At 45.0% G+C, this 20,588-nt stretch overlaps 2 protein-coding genes across 3 annotated transcripts in view; one reads left to right on the top strand and one right to left on the bottom strand.

Moving 5' to 3' along the window:
- rbm33a (RNA binding motif protein 33a) overlaps nt 1-16,194 on the top strand; it is a 32,949-nt gene extending 16,755 nt beyond the window's left edge. Inside the window, exons 11-19 of one of the 2 annotated variants that reach the window (XM_030348756.1) lie at nt 2,141-2,264; nt 2,812-3,158; nt 3,836-4,252; nt 5,819-6,118; nt 6,859-7,593; nt 9,583-9,717; nt 9,883-10,053; nt 10,812-10,900; nt 11,449-16,194. In XM_030348756.1, coding sequence (XP_030204616.1) covers nt 2,141-2,264; nt 2,812-3,158; nt 3,836-4,252; nt 5,819-6,118; nt 6,859-7,593; nt 9,583-9,717; nt 9,883-10,053; nt 10,812-10,900; nt 11,449-11,497 — 2,367 coding nt within the window. In that variant the 3' untranslated portion in view covers nt 11,498-16,194. Of the gene's footprint in view, nt 1-2,140; nt 2,265-2,811; nt 3,159-3,835; nt 4,253-5,818; nt 6,119-6,858; nt 7,621-9,582; nt 9,718-9,882; nt 10,054-10,811; nt 10,901-11,448 lie in introns of both variants that reach the window. The other variant, XM_030348755.1, reaches the window with a different exon arrangement.
- A 3,528-nt stretch (nt 16,195-19,722) lies between these two features.
- Nucleotides 19,723-20,588, bottom strand: part of shha (sonic hedgehog signaling molecule a) — a 7,686-nt gene continuing 6,820 nt past the window's right edge. The window contains exon 3 of the mRNA XM_030348845.1: nt 19,723-20,588. This exon is cut by the window's right edge and continues 546 nt beyond it. Within this exon, the coding sequence (XP_030204705.1) occupies nt 20,452-20,588 (137 nt within the window). The 3' untranslated portion in view covers nt 19,723-20,451.

Raw genomic sequence — 20,588 nt, 5'->3', positions numbered from 1 at the left:
GGACACGCACAGCTCTCTGACCACACCGTTATTAGAATATGATGAGATTAAAGTGGCAGTATATGGAGGCAGTCAGACACAGAGTAGCCTGTCTGGTAGAATACGGTTCCATTAGGAGTGTCCTTTAACATGATTATAGCATGTGGGGGAATGCCCCTATCCCATAATAGGCTGGCCTCAGGTGGTACCGACAGACACAGTAAACAGCGTTTCATCTGCACTTATGCAAATGAGCCCTCCGGAAAATAAGCCCATCCAATCAGGGTTCTGTGTGGTGGATGGAAGCCAAACACCCCCCTCCCCCCCTCCTCCTCTGTGTCTGCTCCTCCCTTTGATTGGACGCTGATAATGCTGTCACTCAGAGCTGTCTGACCTCACACCAGGAAGTTGGGGGTGGGGTTTTCAACCCATACAGTGCTGAGCTCCCCAGGCGTCAATCACCGCCAGACTACGGTTGCCATGGACACCATTAGACATGCAAATGAGGGCGTTCCAGTGCCAAGGACGACACGTTAACGACTACTTCATGTTTAATGGTTAGAATACGATGGGGTCGAAGGTCACATCCTATCCGGAATGAATGCTCTTCATGTCCACCAGTGCAGAATGGTGCTGAAATATTAATTTATCTCCCTGCCAATTCAACAAAGGAATATTCAATTAATAATGATGGGACCTATCATTATGCATTTAAAAATCCTGTTTTAGAAATTAAATAAATTATGATGTTTGTCTGGATCATCCGATTGCCTCTGTATTCTATTATGTATAGCCCTGGTACATTTTATCAATAACATTGATGATATATGAATTGATAATATATCAAGCAATGTCTTTTTTTTTTTTTTTTTTCTTTGTGTATTAAGTGGCAGTTGTGTTCTCAAATCCTACATTTCCATTTCTTGTTGAATAGTTTGACCTCTGCCCCTACTCCATTATATGGATTTTGTCTAGGCTCTACCCCCTCAGCAGCCTCTCTCCCGTCCCCCCAGAAGGCTATCTGTGTCTGGGTACACACTGGGCTGCAGCAGCCTGGAGGATTAGCTCCAGATGAGCTGAGATTTCACCGCTTTTATGTGGACACCATACCTGACCTTTCCATCCCAGCAACAACAATACGATCCTCTGTGCTTAAGCCCCTTTGATTAACTTTCTGTTTAGCAACTTTTCTAGAAACAATGGGCTCTAGTGTCAACACACCTGACTCCCCCTCTTAAGTGGCAGACAGGCAGCGCGGTACCAGCGTTGGATTAGCGTTTAAGATAAGATCTTAAGTCATTTACAATGGGCTCGGAGCACGTCGGCTGCTAGGTGTTGAATAGCAGGTTAATGTGTCGGCAGGCAGATGTTGAAGTAAGCGAGCAGATACGAGAGCTTAGCGCTCCTGTATCCGGTTGTATTAAAAGCAAGACAGAGGCGGAAAGCTGCTTTGAAATAACCAGCTGGAAACAATGAGAGCAACCCTGATCCTTTCCCTCCTAGACATCGACCCCTGTCCTTTGAGGCCTATCTTATTTTTCTATTGTATTTTTTCATTTCTACTTTCCTTTTTCGGTCTCTATCTCCATGTTTCTTCTGTCTCTGGCGGTCTTCTCTCTATTAAACGTAGACTCTGCTCCTTCTGTCTCCTCGTCTCCCAATGTCGTCTTTTTTCCCTCCAAGGCCTGCTCCATGTATTTAAAGACGGGGTGTACCATCTTCACTCCATGTAGACTCTATAAACCGGTCGTACCAACAGATCCTCCATCAGCCCCGGCTGGGCTCCGGGTTGTTGTTACCGTGTGTATTGATGTCTTCCCCTCGGTTCAATATTCTCGCAGTAGACCCAAACCACCCCCAAACCGTGGCCCCCCGGGACCACTGAGCGAAACCATTTGTGATGTACGAGTCCGAGTGAATGTCTGAATCCTCTTGTAAGTTGTAGCTTGGCAAACATTTTTCTTCAGCTTGGACCGAGCCAACGGACAGGCTGCAACACCAGCCAGTGGAGCACCTTCCATCGATTTATTATGGCAGTTTCCCAGCCTGTAACAAAAGCTGACTGGACACTCATTAAACCCAGCGCTGGACGGCTCCAGGGAAGTTGAGGAGGGAGCCCCGGCATTGTGTCTAAATTCTGGTGCTCTGTGTGTGTTTTCAGGGGCCGGGAGACTTCCAGCAGACGGGGCCCTTCGGCCAGCCCCAGCGCCCCCCGCCCTTCCTGGAGCCCTTCAGGAGCCCTGTTGCACCTCCCCCGCAGGAGCGTGAGCCCTTCTTCATCGGAGGTAAGATGCAAGGCCCACAGGTCTTGCTCAACCTGCCCTGAATGGGGGAAGTGTTACCCTGGCATAGCACAGCTTAATATACCGCCGTCTGCTGCAAGCAGTGTAGCGTAGCCTAGCTTACCTTACCCTAACTGTTGTAGCGGAGCTTAACATGCTATACTCTGATGGGCATTTACAGGGTATGCTGCTTGTGTGTTGATTGCGCGCTTTAGAACATAGAGAATGAAACAGTGTTTGGCCTTGGCTTTGGGTTGACAACCATGAATAAAAAATGTGAGTTGTCTGATTCTGTTAGCAGTCTGCATGAATTCTGTTAGCACCCTGTACACCAGCACTTAGGCTGATGTAGAGAAAAGTGCTCCTCAAGGCCGTAAGCCCTAGACTGATCTGTTACTCTCTCTCCACCTCCTCCTCATCTGCCTCCACCTCCTCACCTCTTCTCCTGTCTCACCCCCACCTCCTCCCTCACCCCCTGCCTCACCCTCACCATCTCCTCTCAACACCCTTTTCCTCCTATATTCCCCTTATCCCCTCTCTGCTGGATCAGAACCGAGGTTTCCGGGCCAGCCCATGTTCGACCAACAGATGACCAACATACTGCTGGGAGCCGGAGGCCCCCAGCCCTCCCATCGGCTCCCCCAGGAGCAGCAACCTCCGCCCCAGGGCCACGTGACCTTCGGCCAGCCGGCCCCTGTCTTCAACCAGACGGGTCCCGGGCCCCTGGGACTGTTCCAGAGGGAGCCCCCCAGGGCCGGCATTCCACCCCAGGGGCTTGGGGGCCTGAACCAGCATGGGGGCCCCCCCAACCAGCCCCGGCCCTTCATGGGACCCAGGCAGCCCTTCGGCCAGCAGCAGAACCAGAACCTCTTCACCCCCCCTCCGTTTGGGATGCAGGTACGTCCAGGATTAGGGCTGATGGATCAGCTTCTGGGTTATTTGGTTTGGACTTAGTGGTATTCTCAGGGTTCTTCTGTTTATTCTACTGTTTGTGTTCAGACCGTGCTGCGTGAATTGTAAAATCTGTACTCTAATAAATTATATTCCCGCTGTTGTCGATCAGGTCCAGTGTCTTGTAGCGCGTGTGCAGCCTTCAGATGAAAAAGAGCCAGGCTCTATTTTATTGTAAATTCATGAAATTCACTGCTTTATAATTAAAATGGTGGAGAGAGAGTAATGCACATATAAATAAATGAGGGTGGTTTTTATTGGTTGGCCTCAGCCTGATGTTTATGCTAACGAGCTGAAGGAAACGCATAGGCAAGAGCTCCCCCTAGTGGTGTTTGTGGTTACTCTTACTATGCGGCTATATGAGGACACAGATGGAGGTTAATGTTATGCAGATCTTCTTTTAGATAGAGCCATGCACACAATTTTTCAGCAATGCGTGTGTTGTTGGTGTACTTCCGGTGTTGGGATTATTATTTTTATTTATTTTTGTTATGTTGTGCTGTATGCGTTGGAGAGCTGTTTGTTATGTTTGTGTGTTTCTTTAGAATGTCTGTATGTTGATAGTTTGTTGGTGTGTTGCAATTTGGTTCATGTGTGTTACGTTCTTCTTTCTGGTCTTTCAGGGTGTCCTGCAGTTGCCTCACCATGACCACATGGCCTCCCATCCACCCCAGCACCACCAGTCACAACACCACCAGTCCCAGCACCACCACCAACAGCAGCAGCAGCAGCACCACCAACAGCAGCAGCAGCAGCAGCACAGACAAGACCTCCCCCCTCACCACCACCACCACCCACAGCACCATCATCAACAACAACAGCAACATAATCATCAACAGCAACAGCATCAACAACAGCAGCATCATCACCAACAGCAGCAACACCACCAGCAGCAGCAGCAGCAGCAGCATCAGCTAGCTCTGAGTGACCATCGTCCCATGATTCACCAGGGTCAGAACCCCTTCCAGGGCGGCCCCCGCCAGATGACGCCCCGCCACCAGAACCCCCCGCCGCGCAACGGCCCGCCCAGGCAGCACATGGTGAGCTACTTGCACGCTCACCCTGGGGCTTATACTGATGAGACCATGCTCACTCTGGGGATAATTCATCTAAAGATATTAGCAAGCTAAATCTTGAGATAATTGAAAGGATACTGCAGGATATCTGTAAATTGTCGTATGCTCGTCTTACCAAGAGTTAAACTAATTGTTAATCCAAATTTACATTGTGTTCATCTAGAAAGGGAGTTCGCTGGGTTAGTGTGCTTTCATTTTTTGCCGCTTCAATTGACTTGCAGTGTTACTTACTTTCCAAAGATTTATAATGTGTTCAGAAAAGTTGCTTATTCAAAAAGAGTGCTAGTATCTTTCTGTAAAAACACACCATTCTGCACTGTTTTCAGCACTGTGATTGTTAGGCTACCTGTAATGCACGATTGCCGTGACTATAATATCAGCTGCTTCTGGCTTGGTAGTCAACTCGGAGGGTAACCTTTTTAGTGGCGCATCAAGTAGGCTGTAAGCTACTGTAACCTGAAGCCAATGGAAGTCGGCTAACTCTGCAAACTCCCCTTTTAGCTCACAATCATGAATTTTGAATCAAACAACTCGTTTGAATCTGGTTAGACAGCGAAACACCACTTTGCAGATATCTCTGCTAATCACTTAGGGGGTGCCCATGCTGTTTCTGGGGCTGATTCAAGGAGAATATATTAACATGCTTATTCATGGAGAAGTTGTATTGGCAAACAAACAACATCTAGAACAGTATTTACAAAACTTTTGGTACACAACTCAATTGTCATCAAGACCATTTTCGCAGACCACCTCTTGTGCAAACAGTAAGAATTTGATTAATACACGTGCAGTGGCTGAGTAAGAAAAAATGCTAGCACCCTCTTTATACGCAATTATTACTGCAAGGCCATGGCCAGTGGGAGGAGTGGTCAGAAACGCTGCTTATGCTCGGTATGATTATTTACACAGATGACACAAATTTATACAAAATATCTATGAAAGAAATTACAATGGAAATGGAATGCAAAACGGTTGGCACTTGAAATGCTAAGCCATAAGATTATACTTGCGCAACAATATTTATTAAATATTTATTTGCAATGATCGTTGCAATTCTTATGCATCATATATGTATATTAAAACTATTTAATCGCATGTACCACCTGCAGTACCCTTGCGAACCATGTTATCTGACTGAGCTGTAGTAGTTGTGTGTCTGTTATCTGACGTGAGCTGTGGTAGTTGTGTAACTTGTGTGTCTGTTATCTGACGGTGAGCTATGGTAGTTGTGTGTCTGTTATCTGATTGTGAGCTGTGGTAGTTGTGTAACTTGTGTGTCTGTTATCTGATTGTGAGCTGTGGTAGTTGTGTAACTTGTGTGTCTGTTATCTGATTGTGAGCTGTGGTAGTTGTGTAACTTGTGTGTCTGTTATCTGATTGTGAGCTGTGGTAGTTGTGTAACTTGTGTGTCTGTTATCTGATTGTGAGCTGTGGTAGTTGTGTAACTTGTGTGTCTGTTATCTGATTGTGAGCTGTGGTAGTTGTGTAACTTGTGTGTCTGTTATCTGATTGTGAGCTGTGTCTCCGCAGAACGCCCCCACTGGAAAACAACACATGCAGATCCTGCCGCAGCGCAACAGCAACCTGCGAGAGCTCCCCGTTGCCCCTGGCAACAACAACAACAACATCACCACCACCACCTCCGCCGGCAATTTCAACCGGCCCGGCGCCGTCCCTGGTTCCAACATCAGGCCAGTTGCCAGGGCGACGCCAGGGCCCCGACCGGCCGCCCCCGTCGGCCTGGGGAGGGGCAGGCCCCCCGTGGGGTTGGCAACGGGAGGAGACCCGCCTGCCACGGGCAGAACCGTGGTCCGGAAGGAGGTCCCACAGGTCAGTGATACAGATGTGTGTCTGAGACTGGGGGCACAGCTCAACTCGATGGCCGCCACTCGTCAACAGCCTTTACATTCCTCTGGGGTTTCACCGCTCATTGATCCCCTGGTTAAGGGAGGGGGGCGGCTGGAGGGCGGCTGGCTGCAGGGAGGGGTTCTAGCTCTGTCCTAGAGGACCTTTAGGGGTCTTGGCATGTTTACCGATGTGTTAACATTGGTGAAGCAGTGCCTCTGTGTCTAGCAGTATATTCACATTTATCACAGTTTCTTAGTGTCTAGCTGTACGTTGGCATGTAAACTAATGTCTTACTGTGTCAAGCAGTATCCTTGCATATGTTGCAGTGTCTTGATGTGTCCAACAGTGTCTGGGAATGTATGACAGTGTCTTAGTCTGTCAAGCAGTATCTAAGCATGTGTAGCCGTGTGTTAGTGTATCCAGCAGTATCATAGCATGTATTGTTGTGTCTTAGTGTGTCCAGCAGTATCATAGCATGTATTGTTGTGTCTTAGTGTGTCTAGCAGTATCATAGCATGTATTGTTGTGTCTTAGTGTGTCTAGCAGTATCATAGCATGTATTGTTGTGTCTTAGTGTGTCTAGCAGTATCATAGCATGTATTGTTGTGTCTTAGTGTGTCCAGCAGTATCATAGCATGTAGCATCGTAAATGTGTCTAGCGTTCTCGAGACATGTGAGCAGCTCCTGGTGTATCTAAGAACACATGTTGTCACGTGTCTCAGGACCCCGAGGAAGACGAGGAGACGCGGCAGTACAGGATGAAGATCGAGGAGCAGAAATGTCTGAGGGAGCAGATCCTGAGGAGGAAGGAGATCAGGAGGCAGATGCAGGCGGGCGTCCGCAAGAAGGAGCTCCTGGACCGCCTCAACGCCCAGAGCCCCGCCCAGCTCCCCGGACCGAACCCCGACCAGGCCCCGGGTCAGAGCCAGGGTGTGATCCAGGGTCAGTACCAAGGCCCTCCGCAGCAGCAGATGGCCCCACCACAGCCCCAGAGACAGTTCCCTTTCAAGCAGCAGCAGCAGCAGCAGCAGCAGCAGCAGCAGCAGGTGCATGTGTCCCCCAACCAGGGCCCGGTCTTCCCCCCTCACCAGGGCCCAGGCTTCCCCCCAAACCCTGGCCAAGGCTTTCCCCCCAACGGTGTCCTGCAGGTCCCCCAGCTACGCACGCCGGTCAGGCCCCGCCTCCAGCCTGGTATGGGCATCGCTGGGCCCAGCCCGCAGAGACAGATCCAACAGCAACAAGCACCACCACCCCAACAGACGCCACAGAGGAGGAACAGCGCCCAGTCCTTCCAGCAGCCCCAGCCCCCTCAGAGGATCATGCCCATCCAGGGTGTGTCGTCTGTCGGACCCAGTCCACTCCAGTCCCTGGCTATGGGGCCTAAAGTAGGAGTGAAGAGAACAGTGATGCAGCGTAGCAGGAGTCTGGCCGAAGACGACCAACAGCTCCCAGAAAAGGTCCGCATCGTCAAACTACCTGGAGCAGTAAGCACTTCCTCCTTCTGGCTTCCTGTCTCCACCCTTTCTCTCTCTTAACGTCTCACCTCTTCTCCCTCTCTTCCGCTCTCTCGTCCTCTTCAGTCTCTTTCTGTCATCCTCTTCCTCTCTCCACTCTTCTGCTCCCCTCCATTCTCTTCCTGTCGCTCCCTCCCTCTCCCTTCTCTTCCCCTCCTTCCCCCTCTCTTCCCCTCCTCTCATCTCTGATGTACTCCTTCCTCTTTTTTCACCTGTCTCCCCCTCATGTCCATCTCTCCTCTCTTCTCTTCTCCTCCCTCCATTGCTTTACTTACAAAGCCACCAGTCAGAACAGTGGCAGAATCAAAACGTTTGAGATTTGGTTGGTAAATGTCAGCGTGGGCCCTAGTGGTGTATTTGTCCACCTAGAGAGAGAGATCTCAGTAACCTATAAGGCTGTCGGCTAGGGAGGACATCTGTCGCTGTTCAACAAGTGATCCATATAGCAGCTTCAGTGTTTTTCAGGTTTAAGGGTGGTAGTTGTTAGAGGCAGCATGTGACAATTAGAGGTGCGGTTTCCCGCTTCATCGCTGCTCTTTAAGGCGATGTCATCTCTTGAGGTACAACAGTGTTATTAGGGAGACCCCTAGACACGTCTCAACAATGCACCACTCACACTAACCTTTCTGGTGGAGGGCGTGTTGGTGCAGGTGGATGGTTAGGTTGTTGGTCAGGACAGGGGGAACTTGAGCTTGATTGGACAGCACAAAGCTTGCACTCTTTTCCAGCCATTCAAATAAGATACAGGGCAGTAAATGTTTCCCACAGCTTGAATGACTGGGACGTTATAATTAAATGCATGATACATATTACTGTGGGATATATCGAATACTGGTACCGAATGGGTCAGAGGTGGATGTATGTATGTGGGAAAGCAGTGCATTGTGGGGAAACGAACACCAGGGATTGTGTGTGATCGTTATGAAGTGTGATCTGGCGAGGGACAGCTCCAGCCCTAATTACACCCTAATCTCTATTGACGGCGCACAAAAGGCGCGCGTGTCGTGGTGGATATTAACGGGTTGGTTTGCGTGTTGCCGAGATGCGATAGCGTGTCGGTGCGTGAGAGCCTCTACTCCGTGACCTTCCCCGAGGATCGGCACACATGCCTCCGCCAAGATAGAGGTAATCACATGTCAGAGAGGGAGGGAGAACCAGCGGTGTGGGGACGCTCTCCCGCTCATTGTTCTGCTGTCATCACCTGCAGCGGGACAATGTTATCAGCATCGGCCCATTCTCTCCATCACACATCTCTCTCTCTGTCCTTCACTGCCTCCCTCCAGGCCTCTGCCAGGTGTGAGCGGAGTGGGAGTGGATCTAAGCATGTGTAATGGCTCATCTGGTGGTTTTGTGTTGTTAATACCTGGTGTCAGTGTGGTGTTAATACCTGGTGTCAGTGTGGTGTTAATACCTGCATTAATATCTGGGTTAGACACACTATACCAAGAGGATTATTCTCTGGCTCCTGATATTTCCATCTGCGGCCTTTGGGAAGGGGCTGCTGCCGTTGGGATGCAGTTTAGCGTGTGATGGATGCAACCAGCAGTGGTGATTTCTATAGGAAGATTAATCCGTTTAGCGGCAGTGGGGGGGGGTGTGTGTGGGGGGGTTATGGGAGGTGTGTGTGTGTGGCGCTCCTCTTCTTCTGTATTGATCTGTCGCCAGAGGACGCCGGGCGACCTTCAAGTCCTCCGAGCCTTCGACACTTCATCTGATAACAAGAGCACCGCCTTGTTAAACACGCACACACACATAGACACGCACGCATACACACACACACACACATTGAAACATGCAGAGATACACACCTATATGCACAGAGGCACACAAACTGTTTCAGTAATTAGGGTTGCGGCCAGGATAGTGCATCACGATCGTGTGTGTGTGTGTGTGTGTGTGTGTTAACTCCGTCTCCTCTCCTCTCCTCTGCAGCATGGCCGGGGTACAGAGCCCCAAGGCATCCCCGAGCCCCTGACCATCCCGTCCCTCACACAGGGGGCCCACAGGAAAGTGATGCACGCCGGTGCCATGGCAATGCAGCCGGGCCGCGGGGGCGGAGCCAATAGGGTAGGTCATCAACTAACAACCACATGAGGCCCTAATAAAAAGGGTTTCCGGACCCGACTCTGCAGAGGCGCAACTACCTCTGCATGAAACTACTATATCACGTCGCCTACGATGTAGATAGTACTACCCTACTAGATGCATGAATGAGTCTCTCCCTCTCTCTAGGTTCTGGTGGCGGGGCGTGGTCGAGCCAGGTGGGCTCCTGGTCGTGGGAGAGCCGCCCAAGGCCAGCAGGTGGCTGAGAGCCAGGCCTGCACCGTGTCCATCGAGGGCCTCTCCTCGTCTACCACCGACGCCCAGCTCAGAAACCTGCTGCACTCTATCGGACCCATTCAGGTACAACACCCAGCACGGCATCAGAACCCCAGCCACCCAACCAACTTTAAACCCAACCCAACCTCTAATCCCTAACCTCCAAACCCAGCCCTAACCTCTAATCCCTAACCTCGAAACCCAACCCTACCTCTAACCCCTAACCTCGAAACCCAACCCTACCTCTAATCCCTAACCTCTAATCCCTAACCGCTAAACCCTAAACCCTAACCTCTAAACCAACCCTACCTCTAATCCCTAACCTCTAAACCAACCCTACCTCTAATCCCTAACCTCTAATCCCTAACCTCTAAACCCAACCCTACCTCTAATCCCTAACCTCTAAACCCAACCCTACCTCTAATCCCTAACCTCTAAACCCAACCCTACCTCTAATCCCTAACCTCTAAACCCAACCCTACCTCTAATCCCTAGCCTTTAACATCAACCCCACCTCTAAACCCTAACCTGCAACACCAACCCTACCTCTAAACTCTAACCACTAAACCCAACCCTACCTCTAATCCCTAACCTCTTAACCAAACGTTACCTTTAAACCAGACGCTACATCTAATCCCTAACTTTTAACCCAACCTGACCTGTAAACCATATATTTTAACCCAACCCGACGTGTAAACACTAACCTTTTAACCCAACCCTACCTGTGAAGACCGACCCTTCAAACCAACCCTATCTGCACACCCAACTCCCATGGTGTCAACGCTTGATGCTCAGCTTGATGAGTGTGTGTGTGTGTGTGTGTGTGTGTGTTACCCCTGCAGATGTTCAAGATGCTCCCCCATCAGAGGAAGGCCCTGGCCAAGTTCTCCAACCCCGAGCACGCATCCAGCTTCCAGAAGAGCTTCAACAGGTAGGAACCTGAAGAAACACATATTAGCATGGCTTTTAGCGTGCATGCTAAAGATATACCCAATCTAGCCTAGCTGTAAGCCGGCACGCTAATGATATACACACGCTAGCCTAGCTGATAGCTTGCCCACTGCACATTTACACATGATAACATTGTCATAACATTACGGATGTTGCAGATTCAAATGCTAGCCAAAATGATGACACTACAAGATATACATATGCCAGCCTAGCTGTTAGCCTGCATGCTATAGATACACACACCGACTAGCTAGATGTTTGCTGGTCTACACTCAAAGATATACGTGCTACAATGATAACGAGCTACACTTATGCTCAGACGAGACGATAAACTGTGAGTAGATAGCGATTCAAAGACATACGCACTCCAGCCTAGAGATAAGCTGGTCCATAGTTAAAGATGGCTTGACACACTTTGGCTAGCAGCTAGCAGGTCAGTTGGTCTGAGAGAAGCCATCTTGCATGGTGTTAATGGTGATCATGACCCTACCCCTACTGTACCATGACCATACCACTGCTGTCACACAGGCACATGATTGATTTGTCCCACATTGACGTGTCGTTGGTTGACGGATGAGGAGAAAATCCTACCCCTCCAATCAGAAGACGTTGGGAAGAAGAAGTCATTGAAATTTGAACTGTTCCCGTGCCCTGCTCTAGCAGGGCTCAGCCAATCCCTGACCTCCCTTGGATCTTGGACATAACAGAGACAGACTGAAACCAAGGCCAGGTTTATGGTTTATAAACGTTGAGACTCTACTGTGATGTACTGTCAGTACTAGGGACACTCATTAAGGACTGTTCAGATAGTGGTTGCTCCCCTCCATAGATAAACATTGTTCATAATAGATACATGTTAAGAGCAGATTAAACACATTAACGGATAAAACATCTCAATAATGAGCAGATCGGACTAACCTGTAGCTGTAGGGATGTTGTTTGCGTGAGTGCAAAAGGCTCATCTTGGTGTTGGTATCCTAGGAGAACAGTGCCATCTAGTGGCTCCTGTTTGCACTTTTTGTTTGCAGTGTATTTTTCTTCCTTTAGAGGGCAGTGTACCCTAAGTATTGCTCCCCATATTTTTGTTTTTTATGTAGGAATCGGTTGCTTCTCGCCATATTTTTGGTTACATAGCTCCTTCTATTGGGAGACAGTGCTGGAATTAGTTTACACGACACAAATAATCTGGAACTGGTGGCTTTATTTTTCATTTCCACGTGAATCCATAAGAAATTACCTTTGCCCAACAGAACTTTAAATATCACTGAACTGCAACCTTATTTTATCCGTGGAATAAGAATTAGAAAATTGTGTTTTTCTTATTAAGGAACAAATCGTAATATTTTTAGAAGTTAAGTCTTTATTTTGAGTAGCTCCTTTCTATTTCATTAATTTAAAGTATAACTAAGGTGAGCTTGTACACTTTTTAATAATTAGGTCTTTATTTGCTCAACCTTCTAGACGGGACTTGGATTAACAGGCGTACATGACACGTTGCATTTGTTTGGTCCCAGATTACATGATACTTAATAATCGTACCCCTTGAACATCCTCCAACTCTAATAACAGGCGGAAAGCAATATATTTTTATTATCTATCTTTCGACAAACCCTTACATTTGGAGCCTTTTATTAAATCCATAAAATAATTTCAAAATAAATAACTGATAGCACTCATCAGCATTTTGCATGCCCAAACTCTTATTTTGAAAGAGCAGGGCTATCATTCTACTGAATGAGTGGATACGTGTCCACTTTCTACGACTACATTTCTTTATTAGCCCTCCAAGACACATGAAGAGAGAACCGAACAACCTTAATGTTTGTCAAAACATCGCCGTGCTTTCCCCACATAGTTTGATGTCGGCCGATATCAGCTGGTCTTATAGATGTGATTGGAGGTGGAGATAATTCTCTTTGTGTCCGTTCTGCTCTTGCCAGTATTCAATCCATCCTTTAGCCAGCGAGAGGGGGCAGCCATTACCTGGTCCAAATCATGTACATCAACTCGACCCTATTTACGTTAACGAGTGTACTTGCCTAAGATGACCTGTTTTCATTGTGTGCGTGAGTGTATATATATGTATGAGTATGATGCGATTTCCAGCGGGGAATCTGATTGGAGTTGACTTGTAAAAACCAACAGCTGAGAGAACTGATCGATGTTTCTGTTGAAGGTATATGAAAAAACGTTTTATGGGAAAAAATAAAATATGGCTGATATACCGTTGACACGGAGGTATGTGACGCCAGTGATGTCCGATGTTCTGAAATCGTGTGTTTGTTGTGTGAGGAGGATGTGTTCTACTAGTTTTTTATTTTTTTACATTTTACACATTTACGTTGCACTAAATCTCAGTATTAACAATCTTTTACAAACCACAGATGGTCCACAGGATCCAAGTTAGCGGTTGTTTTCAATAAGATCCACGGTTGGTAGCGGTTAGGTCTGAGGGGAATACCGTTGAATTGTTCCATTTGTGATTTGTACTATATTGTTTGCCATTCTGCAAACAAAAATATTTTTCTAGTCCTTTTTAAGTCAGCTCCATATTATGTACTTGAAACATAGGAAGTTGTCACTCTGACCTGTTCTAACTTCCTGTTTAGGATGAACATGGTCATCTGCACTTTACGACAATCCTGGAGAATTCAGTCTTTTTATCACTACTTAAATACCTTGTAGTTTTCCTTATCTTACATATAGAGATTTTATACCCAGATATCACTTAAAATGGTATGGACTTCACCTGAAACACATGGATTCTAGATGCAGAGCTTAGAGCTAGCTGTTAGCCAATTCATACCGCCTCAGGATATATGGAGCTGTAGGAAATATGTCTTTAGATTAAATTAACTCTGTAGAGATAGTAGAGCTCTACAACTACATAGACGTAGAGCCGTCACTAGCATGGAGCTAGCAGGTTGAAGGTTATGGTTCCGGGGTGCTAATGTATGTGTTCAATGTTTGTTTTTTTTGTACTTTTCTTTCCATGTTTTTGAGTTGAACTCATACGGATGAAGTTGTTGTTTCCAAAAACATGGTTCCCCTAGTCTATTTGGGTCGCTCCTAAGGAGTGCGTACCGGCATCAGCCATGCCGACGATGTTAACGCTGACTTATGTTAAGTTACTCTAGACGATGGTTAAGTTAAGTATAACTAGTGTTTGTAACCGGTTAGTTATCGGTTATTTACAGAGTCGTCATTCAGAACAGGTTCATATTGGACCTCTTGGTAGCTTAAATTTAAGAAGTGGATTTGTTTATACAGTTAGTATTAATCTCAAATCCTATGGGTCTTTTTTTTTAATGATCATGGTTGCTTAAAGATATGAGAATATTTGGGTTTTCCAAAGTTTACACTTCCAAGAGTTTTGACTTGTGTTGCTTTAACAGCCTCATGTTTATTACTGGAGCTATGTTATTCATGGTATGCCATTCTGACTTGGTTTTATGCACAAAAAAAAAACCTAACCCTAAACACCCACTTCTCCATCTCGACAGGTTCCGACGGCAGAACGTGTGTTTAAGTATTTCCTTCCAGGTCCAGATGAACTCTGTTTCGCCCTCCAGGTCCCGTGGTCTCTGGGTGGTGCCATGTCCCCTCACTAACTCATCTTTAAGCGGCGCATCACGCTACGCTATCTTTCCCTAATATTTTCGAACCCAAATGTACTGCTTCAAATATGAGTTGCGCTAAAATCGTTGTCTTCAACACCAACTCAGTTTCCTCCTTAAAGATGGACCATTATGTCATTAATGGGATTCAGACCAATTACTTTTCTGGGATTCCTAGAATCTGAGTTGATCTGGCAGATAACAATTTCTTCACAACACGTGTTTAGAGTAGTACTTTTATATTTTAAATTAGCCCAGTATGGCTGTCCCCTTTTAAGTTGATTTCCTTCTCTTTAGCATCTTCTTACCTACCTTACTTTATAACAGTGACTACCATACCTTGCCCCAGCACATTGCCTTACCTTATTCCCTAACCTCCTTTACCGTATCACTTAACCTACCTTTCCTCTTAGTGCCTAAACTTGCCGTATACTACCTTACCTTTCCACCTACCTTATTACTTTGCCTACCCTCATACCTTATTTGCCCACCTCACCTTATTCTAACTTACCTTAACTTGTGTATTTCCCTAATTTCCTTCCCTAAATGTAGTGTTCCTGTGTTTGCTGTTCCTGAAACCTTTAACTTTAAATCCTCCAGATTGCTGGGAGGAGAACATGTTCTTACTGGGAATACTGCAGTCTAGCACTGTAGTACATACTAGTTAATACTGCTATATAGTGGGTTATACATCATAGTACATACAAGGGTAATACATCCTATAATAATTGGCCAAGATGGGATATTGTATACTAGAATGGTCTATATACTATTCTGGTATACAATAGCGTAGTATGTACTTTATTAAAGTCCTTCCTAATAAACTTAAGTATAAACTAAACTAATATTGCATGGTATTATCTAATGTACTATAGTGTATACTATACTAATATGTACTATGGTGTACTATACGAGTATGTACTACAATGTTAACTGAAGTATGTATGCTTAATACTTGGGTGTGTGTACAATATACTAGCTTAAGAGTGTGTATCATACTTTTATGATTACTATATGCTAGTACTATAGTGTATTGGGGTTATATACTAGTATGTGCACTATATACTTTAATTTGTACAATGTACTAGTATGTATGCTATGTATCTGTACTGTATTATTTTTGCTTAATTCTTCTTCTGCCGCCCATTTGACAGCGACCAATCACAGGCCGGCTGTTGCCAATGGGATTAACCCTTAACCCCTCCCTCCAGCAGGTTCACTTCCTGGATTGTTTTAGCCAATCAGACGGCGGCTCCTCTCAGAGGGGAACAGCGCTCAGACAGCAGATGCTTTCAAAATAAAGGCACTCCTTGAATCAAAGCAGCTACTTTGCCTTTTTGGGTGTTAAAGACTACCTGTTATGCTCTAAAATCAAGAATGAAGCAAACTGACAATTGACTAGTCCACTCGTGGACCTGTGTCCCTGTCCTGTATCTATGCACTATCTTGTACTGTCTTGAGGTGTAAATGCTTAATATGACATGTTCCAAAGATCCATATGTTAGATACAAATGTTACTATTTCTACCTCTGTATTGTCATCAATCATGTTCATGTGATCGATCCATACTACTTAAGCGTGATAAAATGTGGACCATCGCTACAAGATTTTTGTCAAAATAAACGTTCCTTTTGTCCGTCCTTTCATTCAAGGAGAACATTGTCCCTTATTTTGTAGTCTTTGACCAAACGCACTCATCAGAAAGTGTCTCACAGGGAATTCAGAGCCCTGTCATTGAGGAGCAGGATGTGGTAAGGGGGCATCTTGTTCTACGATGTTAGGCTGTGGACATTGGGACTCGAACTCAGAACCTTTCAGCTGGGACTATCCCGCAGCCTTTATTGAACTTATTCCCCTTCCGAAGGTGTTTGAGCGGCAGGCCGGGACATGAACCGGTGGGCTTTAGGAACAAAAGGTTTTCTGTAAAATACTTTTATGCAGTAAAGTGCGGCCAGCTGCGTGAACTACGCGTCTCATCTGTGTAAGGTCTCTGATAATCACATCAGTCAACATAGCTAATCGTTAGAGGGCAGGATCTTTGGCATCCAAAAGTTGTTACGTGGAATATCAAACGTACTTTAGATATTCTAACGTAATAATTGCATAAGGTCTGCCTATTCAGTCAACCTGTATATTCCTCAACTGATAAGGTTTGTTTCTACAGAAGCAAACCTGACACATGAAGCTGGGCTTGGATGAAGTTGGTTAAGATGAAATGTCTGTAGATGGAAACAGATTTAAATTAAACGGGTCTTTAGATTAAATTAGTTTCTTGATTGAAGAGGTATTTAGACAAAACGTTATTATTTAAGATGAAATTGGTCTTTTGATTACACTGGATTTGTTGAAACTGGTCAAGATTGGATGAAACTAGTTGCTAGATTCCACAGGTTAAAAGGAGTTAAATTTAGATTAAACTGGGTTAGATTAAACTTGTTTTTGGATCAATGTACTCTTTAGATACATTTATTTAGATAAAACTGGTGACTAAAACTGTTTTGATGTAAATAGACTAAAATAAACAAGTCAATATGAAACTGGGTTACATTGACCTAGTCTAGGTTAAACTGTTTTTTCGATTAAACATATTTCTAGATTCGTTATGCCTGGATTAAATTTGTTTTAAATCGTCACTAGGCCTTGAGGCGGGGTTATCGAGGCTGGGTTTGTTGCGACAGGCGCTCTGGGGAGGGAGAGGGGGAGAACGGGCCTCGAAACGTCGGGTTTGTGTTTAGTTTCCAGAGCTCCAGACTCTCCATGTTTGCAGATGTCAAGGGTTTGTAAAAAGCCGTTTCTTGGGCTGGGGCGGCGTGGAGGCCGCTATAGGGATTAGCAGGGCGGTGTTTACCTGCCGATGGAATGCTCTTTGTACCCCGGGCCCGGGTCATGAGAGCTGGGGAGACGGGGCGCTTTGTCCTCCCGGAGTTTCCATCTCACAATATCAACAACCAAACACAATGTGGAAACCGCCGCACTCCAGGAAGTGGAATTCCTGGTCGTGTTGCAACACCCCGCAGAGCCCCGACCCTACCGCTGGGCCCGCTGTCAAACCCCGTTATGAATGATATGCATGATGGTATACCGAGTAGGACTACTTTATGATTGATAAACATGATGTTATACTCTAGTAGGTTAGGCCTACTTAATGAATGATATTCATGATGGTATTGCTAGGATGAAGGATTTTCATGATGGTAACTAGGACTACTTTATATTCATGATCACTCTAATAGGACTAATTTATGAAGGATATCATGCTGTTATATCCCAGTAGGACTATGATATGCATGATGTTATATCCCAGTAGGACTACTTTATTAATGATATTCATGTTGGGCTCTAGTAAGACTACTTTATTAATTATAACATAATGTTATATCCCAGTAGGACTACTTTATTAATTATATCATAATGTTATATCCCAGTAGGACTACTTTATTGATTATATCTTATATCCCATTAGGACTACTTTATTAATGATATCATGATGTAATATCCCAGTAGGACTACTTAATTAATGGTATTCATGTTGGGCTCTAGTAGGACTACTTTATGAATGATATTCATGTTATTCTGTAGTAGGACTACTTTATGAATGATATTCATGTTATTCTGTAGTAGGACTACTTTATGAATGATATTCATGTTATTCTCTAGTAGGACTACTTTATTAATTATATCATGTTATATCCCAGTAGGACTACTTTATTAATTGTATCATGTTATATCCCAGTAGGACTACTTTATTAATTATATCATGATGTTATATCCCAGTAGGACTACTTTATTAATGATATCATGATGTAATATCCCAGTAGGACTACTTTATTAATGATATCATGATGTAATATCCCAGTAGGACTTCTTTATTACTGATATCATGATGTAATATCCCAGTAGGACTACTTTATTAATGATATCATGAGGTAATATCCCAGTAGGACTACTTTATTAATGATATTATGATGTAATATCCCAGTAGGACTACTTTATGAATGATATTCATGATGTTATACCCAAGTAAGAATACTTTAAGAATGATATTCATGTACTCTATTAGGTAACATTAAAATAGTCATATTTTATGAATGTTAGTGAGGAAGTTAAAATCAAACAGATTATGATATAATTTAAACGATCCTGTAATATTATAATGCCTTTTATACTGCCCTGCCCAATAGCTCCCTGCACCAGTTATTTCAGAGGCTGAGCATATGCTGTCCTTTCGTGTGGTTTAAATGTGTTTGAATTGCGTATTCGATCTATATACATTAACTGGTTGGTGGGTGCAGTGCATGTAGCAAGCCCGTCTAAAGTAGGCCTACTAGTGCAAATTGCAAAGTTTGAATCTTCAAATTGTTAATCAAGATTTTTTTGAGTAAATCACAGGCTACAAACTGTAACGCAGACCACCCTGCGAAACCTACTTTTGGCCGCTAGATGTCGCTCGCGACCAACTTAATCCGCCTGGGTCGAGTACAAAGTCTGGTGTAAAGTTTTATCAGCCGATGGTTCGTTTCCCTAATCACTACAATACCAACTATGGCTCTGACTAAATCATTGTTTTAAATTGCAGCTGCTTCGTCGACGTTTACCAATAGATAAACGTGAATGCAGATGTGAAGTCCTTCTCAGAAAAAGCCTGTTTTATTAACCGCTGCAATTATAGCCTAAATATAATCCACTGTGTCTACACGATTTTACAGTTCCCACCGTGCAGGCCTTCCAAGACCCCGTGGGTGAGATGTGAACTATAGCACACACACACTCCTGTTTAATCTGTCTGCAACATTTTTCTCAAGTTATTTACTTAGAGCAAACTTTGTTTAATTTGACGAAGAGACTCGAAATTTCACGGGCCGGCATCAGGCGCTTCAAAGCAGGAATCCTCCGTTTAGTTCCCGCCATCAAACACTGGGGCCGCTGCAATCCCAATCCCTAAATGGGCCATTTATTTTCTAGCGTATCTCCGACCGAAGATGAGTGGGATACATAAGAGCTTAGTCAATGGGAAAGTTACAGTAGGTCTGTTAATTGTGGAGATATTGGCTCTTTGGTTGTAATAGGATCCCTTTAGGGATAAGTAGATAAGGAAATACATTTCCAAAAAACACCTGTTTCGGTTTAGATGTATATTTTATGGTCATTGTGGATAACCTGAGAGACAAAAACATGTACGAGCTGCAAGTTTGAATATTTTCTTTATCTCATTTTGTAATAAACATATAAATAATAAACTCTAGACATTTTGACACGTCGCCCCCTCCCCTCACACTGTCGTCTCTATAAAACTATCTCCCTATTACAAAATATGAAAAGAAAAATACATTTTAGTAAATTTACAGGAGTTACTCATTAATTTATTCAACAAAACGCTTTATGTTCTACGTTTACGGTTACTGAACTGTCAGAATGTGCATTTCATAGTTTTTCAGAAGAAGAAGAAGAGAAGCAGGAAAAAACACAAAATAATAAATTCTTAATAATAAACAGAGCAGTACCCAACTACTGTACTTAAATTAAAATATATTCTCATATTTTACACTATTTCAAATAACGAAATGTGATTCGGTAACGATCTGTCAAAATCTAATTTACAATTCTGTATAAAAATATAATTTATCAACCGCGGCGCGGTTGAGCTCCCAGATCTTCCTAAAATATAACAGTCAGCTGCGGACGTGCGGGAGAACATGTGGGAACAGTTGTAGTTGATATACAAAAATAGATTATGCACAACGCGCCGGCGACGCCGCTGCTCTGTCCACGTGTGCGCGCGCCCGGCTTCAGTTCACATGAGAATAAATTATTCAAAGAAAACTTTTTAAGGCTCCGTTCATCTCGATGAAGGGACACGTCTCGTCAAGTCTCACAAATAAATATCCCAGCTCCCGCGAGGTCTCTGTCCCCCCGTTCAGCTCGAGGGTCTCGACACCCCCAGCGGGTGCATGGCGTGCTCGTTCAGCACCCACCTCCCGAGACGGTACATGACGTCTGAGTACCAGTGCACGCCGTCCGCGTGGGCGGCTGCGCCCTTCACGTGCAGGTGAA

This window comes from Gadus morhua, chromosome 23 (assembly GCF_902167405.1).
Source record: "Gadus morhua chromosome 23, gadMor3.0, whole genome shotgun sequence".
Classification (NCBI taxonomy): Eukaryota; Metazoa; Chordata; class Actinopteri; order Gadiformes; family Gadidae; genus Gadus; species Gadus morhua.
The sequence above is the reverse complement of the archived record's forward strand: the minus strand, read 5'-3'. Positions and strand labels throughout refer to the sequence as shown.